Here is an 18,571-nt window from a genome sequence, read left to right as displayed (position 1 = left end):
TAGAAATCCATTATAAACGCTGACGACGTTGATTTTTATTCAAAAGGCAGCACAGAAATTTTTTAAAGTCCCACAGTCCTGGCCTTACCACGGCTTCTTCCCACTTTTTTCTCTTTGCTATCTGGAAGTTTTTATTCATAAACCTGCACATAAACTTTACTTTATTAAAGTGTAAACAGCTGTACTTTATTACAGCTGTGTGTAGTAAGGGGTGCTTCCCCCTAGTAGTAGGGTGCGTAGTATTTGGCTGCTTCCATCAGTTCTGAGTGGATGGCACAGCACTGACATGGCAAATGCAACCTCCTGGGCACTCACAAACAGAATCCTCAAAAAAAAACCCCTATTTTCCTGTGATACTGACAGCTAAAATACCTCTTGGCATGAAATATTGGATATTACATCTTTAGGTGTTATTTCTGATCTCTTCTTACTTTGTCCATTGAATTACTTGAGTCAATAGTAATGAATCTGAGGACAATTTAATGAGCACCATGTAATTCTAGAGAAATTTCCGAACGAAAAGCTCGTGGAACCTGTACGTGGCCTTTAGAATCTGAATGCAAACAATGGAGACAAATTAATTTCTCTACCTTTCACAGAAATGTACCATATAAATATATTCCTCCCACTCCAGAATTCTGTTAGCTTTCCCAATTATAGACAACCCATATTGTTTTTTCAAAACATCATTCCTTACAGCCATTAAATATGGATTTTGATGTAGATTGAAACACCTTCCTGACACTTCCTTAGAAAAATCTTTATTTTTCCATTCGTCTTTTTTTTAGTAAATAATAATGCATTTGTTGATATAAATTTATATCATATAGCTTGAAAATGCTGCAATATTTAACACTACTTTATCTAAAGATTGGTTAGAAAAACATTTTCTCAGTTTAATATCATATTTTTTTAGAGTGCATAGCACCTGTTTTTTAAATTTCCAAGCCCAACTGGGAAATAATGACAGCTGTTGACTAAATTTCCTGGTTGTCTTTGATATTGTTAATGCAAATTCATAAATGATTAGGAGAGATAAGGTCTCTTCACAAAATTGGCATATCAAATTTAGCAGAATATTGGATTACATCCACAATTTAACATCTAGTTCAGAAAACAGAGAAATAAAAAAGGGTAAGTCAGGTTGAATTGGTAGTATCAGAAAACAGAGATGTTAGATCATTCATTTTCAAAGATCATACCTCATTATATAGCTCATAGAAGCCAAGGGAAATAATTAAAAACCAAATTATAATGTAATATTGAATTGAGACACAGCAGTTTTCCATCCCCTTTGCAAAATGTTTCTGTCTTTATTGCAACTTCAAATCCATTTTAGCTTAGCTTAGTTCAGTTTTAAAGAAAAATGGGAAAACCAAGTTCACCTCTAATATGTTTCCTTTGTCATCTTTGACTTACAAAAATGAATTTGTCTCAGTGTATTTAATGACTCCACTTTCTTATTTGTTTTCTTTCAATGCTTCATAGGCAATGACAAAGCTGCAAAATTGGATTATATGCTCATTAGTTTTGTATCAGCTACTGGGTGCCAAATTCATACTCTGGAATGTTTTGTTATTTACCTCTTAAGCATCCTTTAACGTTTTTCAGAAAATTATTTTTTGAAAAAAATATTTTTTTCAGATTCAATAGCTGCACTCTAATTGTTGTATCTCAGTACATTGCACTTAGCCCTGATGTTTGCAGAAAAAACCTCAAATAATACTCAGCCACCCCAATTGTAAATAGATAGTACTGTTGTCTGAAATAAATAATTCCCCATAGCATGGATTTATTTGTGGTTAGAGAATCATTTCCAAGGGAGTGAAAGTCTAATTATTTCATTTAGTCATGGGTATTTTTTTCAGAAGTTTATTGGAGTCACATTTAACTACACTATAAATGCCACTAATATAATTAATTATTTCAAAGGCAAAGGTCTTCAGAGACTGAAAAATACTGGAAGCAAAAACAAGTTCTCCATTAAAATTAATAATATAATTTCTGGTTTATCTTCAGCAGCTGATTTGAAATGGTAGATCTATAATGGAGGGGGAAAATTAAATTCAAAGATAAATATTTATATATTTTCCTTAGTGTATGACTGTCAGACTCAAATATTGACCTTCAGAGTGTAGAACTGGGTAATGATGAACTAAAGTCAGAGATCAAAATATCCTCAAGGAAGGAGTCAGGAAAAGCCCCTGGAGTCTGATGTGGAATTCTGGCAGAGGACGCTGAGGGTGTAGCACAGATAAAGATTTATTTCTATAAAATGTGCAGAGGTTTGGGCAAACAAAAGCTGAGTATTCAGGAATAAAAGTTTCCAAAAGGGCGGAAAAATATCAACGGTTTGAATCAGGGGCCCAAATTGTTTCATGTTATCTTTGTGCTGGTGTTCACTGGGATGAGGAGTTGTAATTAGCATTCTTAATAATGGCTTAAAATGTGGATTAGCCCGGAGAGATAAATCTGTATTTAAATTATTCTGAACTCACTGAGTTGTATGAATTTCGTTTCAGGTAGAAAACCGAGTGAAATCATTCCAGAGTTTTCCTGTAAGGATTTGTGAAGGATACTCAAAATATGGTCCATTTTCAAAGAAACATGGAATTTTGAAACAGAAAGTATACATTGAAAACTTGAAGAAATAATCAAAAAGCATTAAGGGTCTGGATGATAAGGAGGACATAAATACCAGCCAGCGTGGCTGGTCACAATGAATCATGTCAGAAAATTGCATTTTATTCTTTTTTTTCCAAGGTACCAAAGCTTACTGGGAGAAAAACATGAATTGTCAGAAGTCATCTCGCCTTCTGGATGGCTTCTGACACTATTTCACATGACATTTTCAAAACTGAGCTGGGATGGCAGGTTCTGAGTGAAATGAATACAAGAGATAGGAATAACTTGTTTAGCCACGCTTGAAATCTGCCAGGGATTCAGTTCCAAAGGTGGACAAGGTGCTGAGAGAATTCCAGGCAAATCCTGCTCCTCACGCTGCTCCATGATTTTATCACAGAAAATCATGTGCTAGAAAGAGGGTGTAATTATTAATAATATTTAATTATTATTATGGGTAATTATAGCATATTGTATGTATTTTTTTTCTTGCTATTATCATAGAAAGAAAAAATGTTTTCTGGGAACAGAATTTAAATACAGAGAGGGAACAGAATTTAAATACAGAAAGGCATCTTTGCCCTTTTCTCATTAAACTTTGGGGATTTTTTTACTTTTCAAAGAGCTGCTTACACCTCTGTTCCTATAATTATCTGAATGAAACACAAGGGAGGAAATGACAGGTAACAGCAAGATTTTTCTGGATCCTAAGAAAGCTGGGGCTCAGAAATGGTGTGTGGAGGTACAATTTCATCTTTTCTGTAATCAGAATTGATGGCATGAGTTTTGTGATTCATTCCAGGCCTACAATTCTTTAAATTTCTGAATTATGTTAAATTAATTTTCTGTCATAATGGAGAACTCTTCACGCTAATCAGCAGAGCACTCTTCATTAATCAGTATATAAAGGATAAATCCAGATTTCCTCATTATTTAATTGGAATGTGATAACACATAAATGCCATTTATTTGCCATACCATTTTTAAAATTCAGTGTTTTATTAAACCTCATTCAGTGTGTCTGTGGCCAAAACCAAGAAGAAAACCTGATGACAAGGAAGCTTAGAAGCACAATATTGCATAAAATAGTGATAAAGTTGTATTCATGTATTAATTGATGCTGATAAAATTTTAGCACATCAGTAACTGTCCCAGCCTCTGCCTTGAAATTTCTGCTGCAGTCATCTTCTTCATTTTTTATTCTTTATTGTGGTTTTTAGGGTATGGGTGAAAAGATTTGTCCTAAAAGAGTATGGGAAATTGTTGATGACTGCTCAGGTCATAACATTAACATGAGGTGGTAATAATGATAGAAAATCATGTAGCAAATGAAGAAAAAATTAATTAAAATTTATAATTTATTTCAGTTAACGGAGAAACTCCTGACTTCACAACTAAACTGAAAGCTCTGGCAATTCCTTTAGAGCTTGGAGCTCTTGAAACTGCATGGTTTTCGCAATTTTTATTGCCAAGGCCAGCAAAAACTGGCCACTTATCTCAGTCAGTGTTAGTTAAAATAACTTTTCCCATTTGGGATTAGAAGTGTAAATGTGATTTTCGTTAACTGCAAACCACTTTTAGCTCATTTGAGTTTTGTTCTTCCCCCAGACATGACAACATACAGACAGATGTCATCGTGATTCAGAGCAGGATGAATTTGGGTGAGGATATTTTGAATCCCCGCCAGAAATAGAAATCAGGGATTCTTTGGGGTAATTCCAGTGGGAAATGGAAGCTGCACCCAAACTGCAGAGCCCTGAGCCCTTTGTGCCTTCTCTCAGCTGTGGCCACTCTGATTTTGAGGTACAAAGATGAGCCAATCCAAACATCTCCTCAGTAAGGTGCTTCCCTCTGGAAATTGTATATTTCTTATTTTTACAGAGGAATTGCAAAATTCTTTTCCAGTCTCTGCAGATTAGTGTGTGAACTCTCTTGATTGTTGATCTACTTTTCCACTGTTGAAAGACCTCATGTGTACAGAAGGGTTTTATGCTCATTGTTTGTTTTCTGCAGATAATTGAGAAATTGAATAATCCTACATAAATAGAAAGGACTTTCTAATGGTTCTCATCCTGGTACAGAACTAATCTGAACATAAAACTTTGCTATAAACACTTTTAAAATACTTAAAAACTCTTATTTCTGTGGCATAGAAATTGGAGCTGAAGCAATATCCAATCAGCCTGGAGAGAACACTGCCTGCACAGCCGGAGTGTTTTATTTAATAGAAATGTTTCTACATTCAAGGGTGAAGTGAGTGTCTCAGACAAATCATTTCAATTAATGCCAGTTTAAATCACCATTCAAGAGCATTATCCTCCAGGAGAATTAACCCTGTATTCATTTAGATTATATAATAAAGAATAACTGAGTGAAACCTTTCAGGTAAAAGGATAGGAGTATTTTATATATTATCATCTTAAAATTATCCCTTGTTCTGATAATGCCAAGTGGTCACTGCAATGCATGAATTCCAAACTCATATTTGTAGTACATGATTGTGTTGGAGGGAAATTAAAAGTGAAGGAGAAACTCATTGAGGTTGAGTATTTCCTGCTCAACTTCCTGGGAGCAAGTGATAATCTTTCTAAAGAACAAAAGATGATGTGACCAGAAGGCATGATATAGCATCATGACCAGAATCATGATATAGCATGATTTTGAGCTGTCAGAATGTACAAAATGAAAAATAATGGCTTAATGCTGGATCTGAGCCCGTGGCATTTTTCTTTAGAGGACATAGAAAACAAAATACAGGCCAATGGCAAGAAGAACTGGTTTTCACTCCAAGCCAAGATATTGGCAGATGAAACTAATTAACTCCATGTTTGTTCCTTCATTAAGCACCTTTCAGAAAGGCTCCTGATGGGGGAGCGTGAGGGGAGGAAGACCCTGCTTTATGCTGTCCCTTTTGCCTGTTACTGGGGAAAGTGGAGCAGAGAGGAGCAAAGGGAGATCCAAGCATGAGAACAAAAGAAATGTGAAGTGGTTGTGCCTCCAGTGAGCAGAGCTTTGGGAAGACAGAGAGTAACAGTCTCAATAGCAATTATCCCTGGCCCTGCCAATCTGAGCCTTGCAGCTCATCAAGCATGGATCCTGCTGGGAGATTTCTGCAGATATCCTGATTTATTAAACCTCAAACCACTCATACCTTCATACGTGCTTCTCACCTCTTTCTTGTTTTTCATCAAAGGCAAAGGAAAACTATTCTTGGGCTTCTTATGAGCATTTCCTTTTTTACATTTTTCCTTTCCTGCATTTAGCTGGATCCTAACTAACAAATAACAAGACTTATCACGCTTTCCCCTTCAAGTGAAACACGATCCCCTAGATGAAGGCACCACTTCAAATTTCATTTTGCTGTATGAGACACCCCCAGTCACGTAAAAATCTCCGGGCTGGTTCCAAAATATCTCCTGACCTGATTCAGCTGATCTGCTGGATACCTCCTTCAAAGCTAAACACTGGGGACAAAAAGTGTGATTTTTAACCTATTTAGCCAGAGTGCCCTGTCATAATTACAGATTTATCAGAAATGAGGGAAAGAGGATGTGTGTAAAAGTCTGGGCAGCCTCACAGGTAGAAATCAGAGATGAGAAGTAGACTGAAGTTTTCTATTCTGTTTGAAGGTTTTGTAAGCCACATAAATTTATCTGTGATCAATCCTCTCCTTCTCTTAATTGTGCAATTACACCCTGAGAGAGTTTCCCTGTGTTAAAGCCAAATATTTCTGTGTTTCCCTGGGTACAGATATGCTGATACCAAAGTACTCTCCAGCCAGTTGTTATCTTCTGAGCTTCTGTGTCAGAAAATATAACTCAAACCTAGGTCTGGAAAGGAATTCAAATAACTTAGCATGCTGTATTCATTTCTGGCTCGATTGAGGGCATTTTTTTCAAGTCAGTACAACCAAACCAGCATATTGTGAATGCCCTTCCATGCTTACTGGAGGGAATTTTGGATGTTATAAATTATGTAGACAGCTGTGCTTTAGCTCCTGTTCTTACCTTTGGTCACTGACTTGCACTTTTTAACACCTGAGAAATATTTTAGAATTTATTATTATTTATCATTGCCAGTGTAAGAAATAATATCCACTGAAAACCTACTGTGCTAGCTTAGAAAAGAAGGGGGTTGAGGCAGCACCTTACAGGAATTCCTTAGTGAGGAAACCTCTACTCATGAGCCCACAGCAGCTTTGTAACACAGAGAGAGAATTGTCTTTACAACCTTTAGAACATTAGGGCTGCTTTAATTTGACACTATCAGGTGTATTTACCAGTATTTCTGACAACATGGCTTAATAAAAGCTGTTCTCTCAATGCCATTAGTGGCTTGGCATTTATCTGGACAGATAATAGTGATAACTTGCTCCAACAAGCCAGGGTTTGTGTCAGCCTCACTCACTGTAATTCAATCAGAATAAAAACATGAAATCTAAACAAATGTAGCACATTAAATCAAAAGAAAAACAAAGAAAGGCTAAAAGTATGTAACTGATATGAACTGTGAAAAATATTGCTTTTATTATTATTATTATTATGACAGATTTTTTTCCTGGAGTGCCAGCAGTAATCACTAGGCTGGAAAGAGGCAAATTTACATTGTAATGTGGTTATACAAATAATAACACAGCAATTTTATTGCATTTAGTCATAAAATATTGTCCTTCCAGTCCTGAATTTGTTACTTTTTAAATTGTGTTAAAGTCAGGTTTGGATTCACTTGAAGTGAAAAAGTATAAGGAAACTTTAAACAGCTGAGGAGTAATTGGGCTCCATGTGAAAGAGGAAGGGAGTGGCACATTTGAGTTCTCCTGCTTTGGGGCATCCTATGGGAGCTTCCTCCCAAGCAACTTCATTGGCATTTTGTGCCACCAAGCCACTCTTCATCTCTTTTTTAGCAGAAAATCGGGGATCCTTTAAGTGAATAAAACAAATTAAGGCAAAAAAAAAATTAATCCTGACTTACAGCCTTGTCCTTTCTGCGCTGATCTCAGCAGCTCATTGTGTTCTGGTTGAGCAGCCTGGCTCCTGCAGGATCACCAGGCTGGAACTCCCCAGGAAGTTGTTTTGCTCTGCTCCTAAATCCCCTGTGACAGCACCAGGGACTGCACTGGCTGCACTGCTGGGGAATTTACTGGGTCAGGCCTCTCAGGAAGGTCTAAAGTGCATCCTAAGCCACTGCACCAGCACACAGACATGGCTGGGGGTAAGGAAGGGCACAGGAGGGAGTTTCTGCCTTTAGGGGTAGTTTGCCATATAGTGAATGATGAGCAGGAGAGAATCCTTTTGTGAGACAGAAATGAGAGTCATGACCTAGAACCAGCATTTTCATCTTTAAATGATCACTATACACATCATGATAGAGCACCCCAGTTTTTGTTCAGAGTATATATTTATTGTCTGTTCAAAATATTTATATATATATATATAGATATATATAGATGTATAGATATATAGATGTATAGATATATAAAATGTATTTATCTCCCTGCTCAAAAGGGTGACCAGAAAGAGCCAGCCTGTCCTTTGCCTTTTCCCTGAGTGCATGACAAAGGCAGAGCTCCTGCTCTACAAAGATGAATGTCTGAAACATGAACCCCAATGGATCCAAACTGAAGGAAATGTTTGAGCAAATATGCTCAGTCTGGAGTCAGAGCTTTTGCTCTGTTGGTCGTGGCAGAAAGGGGAAGAAGGAGCTGCCCCCAAGGATGTGGAACATGACTAAGGTAAAATTGCTGAGGTATTTTTGCCTGCATGTGTGTGTGTGTGTGTGCATATCTCTGTTTCCTCCCATTCTGCAAGGCTCTGAAATGGTCTGACATGGAGACTGAGCTTTCCTGAGCATCTGTGCTAAATGAACACTGCAAAAGAGGTTTCCCTAGCAACTCAAACCATATGTAATAGCTTAAAATAGCTTTTCTCCAACTCCTAGGATTTCTTAGTGGTTTGCTCACAATTTCCATTTAAATCAAGGTATATTTGCCCCATTCAAAAAGGTTCTTCATTTTCCCAACTTCTATTAAAATGAACAGGGTTTGAAAATGCTCATTTCTTGTCAGAATGTCTCCTTTCCTCTTAACTTGTAACTTATCAGGTAAACTGAAGCGTGGCAAAGGGTGGCAGTGGCTGTCCCCTTTCTCAAATGTGTTGCCTTTGTTTGCTGTTCAAAACATTTTATTGGAAGGATATTGGTCTCTAATATTACTATAATGGGAAGTCCCAGCAGACTTTGATTTCTGTGATGTCAGTATAATGAGAAGATAAATTGTGCAACTCTGAATATAATGGATCTATCATAGTGTACATGAATTCCACTTTCCTTTGCAAAAGCTTTGTGCAGGCAAGTCTGGATGTTTGAAAAGCCTGCTCAGTTCCTGTTGTGTCCCCAGGAAAATGCTCTTTTACATGAGGGAGCTGTGATACCAAGAGCCTGGGTACTTGCTCTGAGGTAATAAAAGAAGCAGGCAACAAATCTGAGACATAACCCATATCTTGATTTTCAGATCCTGGTCATGAAGCTAAAAATTTAGGCTGAGAGCACTTGAATTTGATTAAATCAAATGTTAATATCCAGGTAAGACATCTAGATTTGTGTCCCAAGGTTTTCAAACATGTACAACAAAACTGAAGGAAGGACCAGGTATCAGCCATTGCTTTGTTTTCCACTAAAAATGTTTCTTTGGCCTAAATGGGTTTTAGTGGAGAATGTGATGAACTTTTATCCTGTAAAACAGCGTGAGAATACAGTGCCTATTTCCTGATAAAACACTTTGAAACTGCATCCATTTAGATGCTCTAGCACATTCTTAAACCTGAACTGAAGGCAGGATGTTCCTTTAAATACTTTTAGTTCTCCTCTTGCTCCCTGGGAGCAGCAGACAGGTTTAGTGAAATGTCCTGATTTGTCCCTTAGGATGAAACAATTCCTACAAAGAAATCAAAGATGTTTTGAGGTAAGAATTCTTGGATGGGCAGAATTTTTGTGAAGAGCCAGGCTCTCTGGTCTTGTTCTAGCTACTTCAATTTGTTTTGAATTGAGGTTTTACTGTTGAGCATTTGCTTGGAAAAGGAGGGAAGGAGGTGGTCTGGGAGCAGATTTGCTGCCACAGCAGGGTGGGAATTTCCAGTGCTGGTGTTTGTGTTTGATGGAGTCACTGAGGGGGAATCTGATGTCAGAGAGGTTAAATTTGGTTATAACTTTGTTTTCAAGATTATTTTCTTCATGTTTATATCTTATACTTCAGCTCTTTCTGTGAATCCCAACAGTTCTTCAACTTCATTTTTAATTCTTTTACCCTGCACACCAACAGGTCCACAATAAGTGAGCTGCAGTCTTATTTAATTGCCTGATATAATCATTGTCTAAATACATTGGGGAATTGTTTTATTCTAGCAGAAGGAAAGGAGCTAAACCAAACTGGACTAGTTTAGTTGGGCAAATTTAGCTGCTTGATATAGCAAATAAATCCCTTTATTTTTTAAATGTGTAGGATTTTAGTATTTTCCTCAGTGCAATATTCCAAAGTAAACAATTCAGCCACAAACCAAGGGTGAAAATAAATAGTTTGCTTCTGTTAGGATCCTGTCTGGCTATAACTTTGAAACCAAGCAAAACCTTCTCCTCCTTTTCCCAGAATGTTTCACCAACCATCTCATTTCTTGTTGATCTTTCACTTGCATAATCTCAGTGGGTCTCTAAAAACTGCTCTGCATTGGGCACATGTGTTTAATCATCTCCTTAACTTTTTCTGGAGACATTAAGAAGTGATTTTAAGAACAGTAATAACTCTTTAAAAAGTCATTTAACAGCTGTCTCTGCTAAGAGCAAGCTCTATGGAGTGAAAATGAGAAGATAATTGAATCATAAAAAAATTGTTTTGAAATGACTGGAATTGTCCTAGATTGTTAAATTACTATTAAATGGCATTTTTTTTCCCTTGCCTGTAATAATTCATCTTTGAAAGCTAGGCTTGTTAAATGTAGGCCTGTAAAATAGTGTGTGTTTTCTAGTAAGTCAGATAATTTCTCATTATTCTTCTTGGTGGGTAGACAGGGTTAGACTTGATGACATCCAGAGCTCCTTTTCAGCTTAAATTCTCCTATGAGTCTGTTTATCTAGCTATGAAAAAAAATATATTTTGAATAAATATCCAGTCCTTCCACAGGGTGAATATAAAATTAAATTCAAAATACAATTCTTCTCATTCCTTTCATCTTTAATAGCTGTTTCAACCCACTTCAATACCCCATTTTTTTGCTTTCAAGTTCTTCAGAAGGTGTCATAATAGAAGGTGAGAGTAGGGATAGATCCCAGGGATGCCTTTGAGACATTGTGATTCTAATTTCTGTACCAAGAGCTCTTGTATGAGGACACAGCATTTATTTAGTCAGAATTAATTCATTGGTCACTGTTCAGTGCATTTGCTCTCGGCCTCAGAAGGCCTGTTCCCCTTTGTGAATTATCAACTGCTGGGAAAAAGAAAAAAAAAAAGGTAATTTTCCTCTTAAAACTTAATTCTGCACCAGATACCACTTCCTGTAACTTTATAGATTTTCCACACTTAGCAAACATTAGATATCAAGTTTTCTTGGTTACCCCCAGCTACCCTATTTCAAATAGTTGTGAGTGAATTTCCATAAAATAATGTCACTTCTGACCCCTCTCAAATCAGCGACAAACATCTTAAACAATCCAGTTTCAACTCATATTTTGACCTTTAGCTAAAGATCTAGTTAGAAGAAAATTGGTTTTTGCTTGTCCTTGAGGTAACAAGGGAGCATTTTCTTTGTCCATTGCAGGCTTGCAGAAAATCATCTTTTTAAAACATGCTGCTGGAATTGATATTAAAGTGTTATAAATGCTATGGAAACTGAAAAATTCTCCAAAAGACACAAACATAATTTCTTTTCCTTGTTGCTGCTTCTTGCCAAATTATACAGTGTTAAATTCATATAATTATTATTTCTAAGCACTTAGAAACATAACTTAAGTCAACAAGAATTTGCCAAGAATAACACGTCAAAGTAAACTGAAGTGCCTCATTAACAGCTTTTACTAGAAATTATGGGGAACAGGGAATAAATAGTTGTCATGCATACCTTGAATAAAAGAGTATTATTTTTCAGTGTGTTCTATCAGACAGTGCAAAGTTCAGCCTCCAGGTCTGTCTGGAGTCACCCATTTTGGAACAAGGGTGAAACTGGTTTGAAGTCATGCTATTAAATTATCTATGGCATTAAATTATCACTGACAAATAGGAAGGTAAATCAAACTGGGCTCCTGAGGAACTTAGCGCTGAAGTTCCTCTCTATCTTCTCATAAATTTTCCAAATTAATTGAAAAAATGAAGAGAAGTCTTTGATATTATATATTACAATTGGAGCTCAAGCTGAGAAGAGCTGCATGTATGGTGGGGTATTGGATCAGAACTGAATGTTAAATCACTGAATCAGGGTTATAAAATCAGAACTGAATACCAGCTCGGCCAGTTGGAGACATTCTCTGATAAACACAAGATGGAATTTATTTGTGCAAAGTGCTGCCTTTGGGAACAAATAACTGCAAAAATGTACAGATGGTTTGGGAACAGGTCTCTGGTACAGAGGCAGGAGCTCCACATGAGTCACAAGGCAGGCATGAGCAACAGCACCGCATTGTTGATGAGAGAAAAACAACTTCTGAGGACATTCAAACAGATTTCAGTCAGGATGGCACAGAAGGAATCCAGCTCTCCCCTAGAACTGCCAGATCCAACAGGAGCACATCCAGCTCTGTCCACTGAGCTGTGAGCCCAGACAGACCTGCTGGACACAGGCAAGGAAATATCAGAGCTGTAGGGGAGGGATTCTGGGACCAGACTGCACAAACTGCTGCCCTTCACACTTGCAGCAATTTCCAAACATGAGAAAAGGGTGTCAAGAAGGAAAGTGTGGCAATAAGAAGAATAAGTAGAACAATATATATATAATACAATGTGTGTGTATATATACATATATGTGTATATATATATGTATATATATGTATATATATATGTATATACATATATATATATACATATATATACATATATATATATATATATATATATATATATATATATATATATATATATATATATATATATATATATATATATATATATATATACACTGATGGGGAAAGACCAAGGCATTAAAGAGCTTAAACTGTACTGTAGACAAGCAAGGAAGCACCTAAACCCAGTTGGTGCAGCTTTCTGACTTGAAATGCTGTCTGACTACATGTCCAGCATTCTTTATCTTGCTTCTAAAATACTTATTTTTTAAACTTGAGATTTTTTGAAAGTTTTTTTCAAAATGCTGGAGGTTCAGTAAAAATAAAATTGGAGGAGTTCTGTTTTAAAAAATAAGGACTGCCATGATGTGAGATTTGGAATCATCCTTTCTAAATTTTACCTTGGGCATCAGAGATTGCTCATGGAACTGAATTCTTACCAGAACAGGGAAGCAGTGTGGGTGTGTTGCCTCCTTTATCACCTTCTCTGCCCAGGGCATACCTCAGTCCTCCCTTTCACTGCTGCTTGGGATGCATTATCAGTCATTCCTGTGCTCCACTGTTTATTTGGGTACCCAGAACTTCACTCACAGTCCCAAAAGCCCTCTCAGTCTGGTTTGACCAGTGGTTTCACAGGATAACTCATATCTTCCATTTTCACCAGGAAAGGTATCACCTGTTTTTCTTTATTTCACTCTGGAGTGGGAGCCAAGGCTGTCATCTGCTACTGGAGGTAAAAGCAGAACTCAAGGGAAAACCCTCAGATAGGGGACAACATCTGAAATAGTCATGTACACGTGTGTGTGTTTATGTGTGTGTCAGAGACAGTGAAGAAAATAATCTGATGGTTATTTCCATATGTCTACCAGAACTAAAAAATGTGCGTTTTCAAGTCTTGAGACAAAGTATCAAAATAGCTGTACATCAAAAATAGCCACCACAGAAAAGGATTGCCTTTGGGAGGAGGCACCTCCCAAGTATCTGTTTGCATGTGCATCAGTAATGACAGTTTGGATTACAACATCAAAAGATACTATTAGAATTAATTAGCAATATATTTTGTCTCATGTGGGAAATCAGAAAACATTTGTCCTAGAATTTGTCCCAAGCTAGAGTTTGTCAGCAATTTTTCAGCCACAGGGTTCGAAAAAAAGATGCAGAAGAGAAAAATGGTGAATGGATGCTACATTTACTATTGAAAACTAAGTGCCTTTGGGCAACTAGGAAATACTTAAGCAGCACATAAGGTCTGCAATAGCACACTTGTGGAATCACAAACCTGGCAGGCATGCAGGAAGGGATGTGGTAATGTGGTATGGTGTTAATAAATGCTGGGCACAGTGCTCTCATGGGGAAGTGAATATCTGTAAGCCTAGACATTATTAAGAGAAGTAGTTGAAGTAATTCAATATAAAATTTATCCTTTTTTGGAGGTTTCAGTGCTTTGTCAGTCTGTGTGTGCACACGTGTGTCCATGGGGAGCACACAAACTTTCTGTTGACTGTCAAAATCTAACAATCAACTCCTCCCAGTGCGTGCTGCTGTCTCTGCATCACTGCCACACCACTTTCTTTGGAAGGAATGGAAATTCTTCCTGTTTCCCCTGGCAGAGGAGCCTGAACCTCACAAGGTTCCAGCAGGATAGGTCAGGGCTGTCAGATAGATCAGAGCAGCTCAAGTGCTCCGCTCCCCCAGCCCTGCCTGCTGAGCCACCCACAGGTGATTCCCCATGGGCTCTTACAGAGCTCACTCACTTCAGCGCCTCTTTAAGCCAAGCCTGAAATCTCTGGAGGTGTTTTCCCTTCCTTGGCATGGCCATAATCCACAGGTTTAGCTCGCTGATCACCCCAGTAATATCAGAAAATGCTGTGCTGGGAAATGCATTCTGCAAATAAAACTACTTGGTGGCTATGCAGACTTTAGCTGGTTTCTCTCTTTTCACCCAGGGCAGAGGTCCCAGGCCTCGTTCAAGGAGCAGATTGGTGAGAATCAGATGAGGTCAGTAAATTAAGGTTGTCTGCTGTTTATCTTTTTGCCAAACTACAGATGGAACTTCCACAGGGATCTCAGAGCAGGTCAAGGCCCCTCATTTCAGATGCTCCTGTTTGAGCAGGTTCCCTGAGCAGCACTGGGCCAGGCAGTCCCAGGGTGCTGAGAAACTTTCCTTACCCTTGTGCCAATAAACCCTTTGTGGCCCAAAATTTATTGGCCGACCACACATTAACTGGTTATGATTAGGACAAAACTAATGAGGTTTAATCACTGGAGCCTCATTGACTTTGTCACTTATCATGGGATATAATTCAGGAGCAAGCCTGTGGACCAGAAGGGTTTTTTTAAGTCTTGCACTATTTAATCTGGGGACAGGAACGCCAAAATGGGTTGAAGAAAGCAGATATAAGTGTATTAATGATCATGCATGGAACTGTTGTTTGGCACTTTCTTATTTAACTTTCCTCCTCAATAGCCAACCCTTATTTCATCAAACCCCAGGGCGCTCTCTGTCCAGCACTGACAACATTCAGTCCTGAGGTTTGAGAGAAAGAAAGCTCACACTTTTCTGAAGAAATTCAGAATATTGTTTTTGCGTTTCCAAAGTTTTCCATGGGAAGCATTAAACTCTTAGTAGAAACTGCTTTTATATTCTGCTAAGTGTTGAGGTATTGGCCAGATTCTCTCTCCTCTCCTGCTATTTTGGATGTCCATGTGATACTCAGCAGAGTCCTGCTTTAGATCCACCTAAAAATGGGACTTTTCCAGGCAGAGGAAAATCCACTGGTTGAGAGAGAGCTGCTTTGAAGGTACAGAGCTTTTGTGGTCTAAAAGGTAAATTTGTCTTTGGTGTCCTCAGGTGTGGGTGTGCAATTTGACCAATTAACCTTTGAAATAACTGCACAGCTCCTGCTGTGGTGGCCCTGGCAGTGTGTGGGCTCAGGGGATCCTGGAAAATCCTGATTTTTGTGTGTTAATCACCAGCAGAGTCCATTAATTACCATTGATTGGGACTATCTGGAGCTTCTAAAGGAAAAGGGGACCTGGAATGACGTAAAGGCATGATTTCAAGGATGAGACATTGTTTTGAAGAGATGGAAATATATTCAGATATTGATATCTACATCCTAGATTTAGATAGATGTAGGTATAAGGTTGCTTCTCCTTATTTCTTATCAGTATCTCATTTCTACCCAGCCAATTAACGTATTAATTAATGTGTGGCCTGTGCTGGATGCTGGAGGGGAAGGGAACAGAGCTTTACTTAATGATTTCTGTTGATACATATTTAAGAAATTTGAGCTACACTGTCCTTAATGGTCAGTTTTATTTTCTTGAAATAAATTTTAATTATAGAGAAACTCATAGCCATGAATCACTTTATAAAGAATTGATTACCAATTCAGCTTTTGAAGATGTATGTTAAAATAGATTTTAATCTACTACATGCAGTGATGGCTTTTACTGAAATTCTAAAGAAAACCACTTATTTGACTATAACAATATATGATAGATGCAGTTCCAGAACTATCCTAAAAGCTGCAACTTTAAACAGCTCAAGAGCAGAACTTAAATTGGAATGGATATGAAGGTACAAAACTTCAGGAGGTCTTAGCAGAAACTTCATCTATAGCTGGAGAAAATGTCACATCTTATTTTAGAAGGCAGTGGTTTATTACCTCCCAAACTGAACTGATAAGGGTTTGGGTTTTTGTTTTTTTACCTCCTTCTTCACATGGTGTAGAATCTTATTTGGATGAACAAGTGTTCCTTATATTCTTCAAATTAAATCAATTTTCTTTCAAAGGCGTGTCTCAAATCACCTCTTTTTTTCTTTTTTTTTTTTTTTTCCCCAGAAAATGTGTACTATCATTTGAAATGTTGTACTAAGGGTCTGCTGCTTCCCCATTCCAAACCAGCACCCTTGGAAACACAGAACTCCCACAGCCCTTCCTCAGGGCTTTTATTCTGTCATGATTTTATCTGGTACCTATGGACTACTGGGACTGGTTTCCAAGTGACATTTTGGAATGCAGTTTTTGCTGCTCCATCTGCAGATGTTCCCCACAGCAGATGCACAACTTGAAAAATAATAACTGCTAAAAATATGCAAGCTGTCAGCTTGGTTTTTACTGAGAGAACTGTAACTTCAACTGAGATAAATTTGTATCTAAATGCAATGTAATACATTTAAATTATGTCCAAAGACTGATAGCAATCTCATCAAACAGTGCAAATAATCATATCATAAATGTTTGATTTGAGTCCAAGGTGGGGAAAGGTGGGGTAAAAATGTTGCTGGATAAGCTAAAAATACTGACATGAGTTTTGAAAAAGAAAACATAAAAAAAACTGAATTAAATAAGTGGTATTGACATTGTATTCTTTGTTATTCACAACTAAAAAATAGCTCTTCCTTTGTGCTTACATCTTAAGATCTCATAGCTGTAATGTTTTTTCACCTGACCTTGCAGAAAAGATTTGTCTTAGCCTACTAAATAAGCTGTGAAAGTACTGGGATTTCAAACAAACCTTCAAAAAAGCAAAGAATGATGCTTCCTTTCCACTTAGTTCAAGGTTAATTTTACTTGCCAGGAAGACAGTAAAAGAAAATCAGTGAGAAATTTGAGAGATCAACGGCAACCACAGAGCCCATGCCCCTCCAGCAGCTCCCATTTGTCAAAGTTGCACCCATTGATAAAGTCAGAACGAGGACAGGATGTCAGGAGGCTCCTTTTTTCATTGCACTCACACATAACAAATCAAGAGAAGAAATTGGTATGCTGTGAATGTTGATAGAGCAAATTTGACAAACTGGCAGATTGTATGCATGTGGAAGAGTTATGGAATGATGTACCTTAAGCAAAGATCACAATTTCATGACAATGTTTCTGTTCCTTTTTCTGATGCAGAAGTGCTCCTTCTCCTCTGAGTGTGGGTGTGCACAGACACAAACTGATATTAATGCAGTAAGGAACTCTGGCTGAAAACAAAGACACTTTTAGGGAATAACTCGGGAACAAGCCTGCCTTTCCAAGTGCACACTTTAAAACTCCTACCTCTCTGCAGATTCATCTGCATTTTGTTCTGTGATCATCTGCAGCTCCTGGGTGGTTTTACTTGGATCCTCTTTGCCGGAGTTTTCCTGGGCGCTGCTTTTGGGGCTGTCCTCGCTGGAGCGCAGCTGCTCGATGAGGCTCTGCTGGTGCCAGCTGTGGATGGAGCGGTGGTGCCCCGGCGTCGGGCCCGGCACGGGGGCCAGGATGTTGTGGTGCACGGGGCTGCTGTTCTTCTTCAGCCCATTTCTGTCCCGAGAGTGGCTCTTCAGCCTGTTCTGCACCGGGGTGCCCCTGTGCTCGTACCCTTCCTGCTGGTGGCAGCCCCCGGAGCCGGCGGAGCCCTGCGAGGGGTGGCTGAACCACCTCCAGCGGAGCCTCAGGATCTGCTTCACGTCAAACTCCTTCTTCCCAGAGACTGACATGGTTTTGTTCCAGAGAGGGGAAAAAAAAAAAAAAAAAAAAAAAGACAAAAGCCTATTCTTTCAGGAAGGAAATGGATTCTTTGTTATCTCTTCTGTTTCAACTCCTCTTCTTAAGGAAAGGCAAGAGCAGAACAAACACCGGCAGCTCTGTGCCTCTCTCTGCTGCTGAATGCACCGCGGGCGATGCTGAGCTGCTGTTAGCTGTATAGGTGGGAATCCATACTGACAGGATGATGAGGTCAGACCTTAAACAAGTAAATCAGCTTAGCACAGGAAAGCAGCAACCATAACACTCCCCAGCTGCCAGGCTTACACACTCGCAGCTCCACAGCGCGGCTCCCCATATATAACCCAGCCTCACATGATCCTCAGGGAGCCCGAGCTGCGACTTAAGATGCAGGGGAGCACGCACAAATAAAGTGACAAGACTTTCTATCT

The 18,571-nt window shown here is 38.4% G+C and overlaps 1 protein-coding gene across 1 annotated transcript in view; it reads right to left on the bottom strand.

Moving 5' to 3' along the window:
* Positions 1-18,571, bottom strand: part of KLHL4 (kelch like family member 4) — a 38,040-nt gene that overhangs the window by 19,198 nt on the left and 271 nt on the right. The window contains exon 2 of the mRNA XM_066559477.1: positions 17,712-18,126. Within this exon, the coding sequence (XP_066415574.1) occupies positions 17,712-18,126 (415 nt within the window). The remainder of the gene's footprint in view (positions 1-17,711; positions 18,127-18,571) is intronic.

This window comes from Molothrus aeneus, chromosome 14 (assembly GCF_037042795.1).
Source record: "Molothrus aeneus isolate 106 chromosome 14, BPBGC_Maene_1.0, whole genome shotgun sequence".
NCBI classification, from domain to species: Eukaryota; Metazoa; Chordata; class Aves; order Passeriformes; family Icteridae; genus Molothrus; species Molothrus aeneus.
The sequence above is the reverse complement of the archived record's forward strand: the minus strand, read 5'-3'. Positions and strand labels throughout refer to the sequence as shown.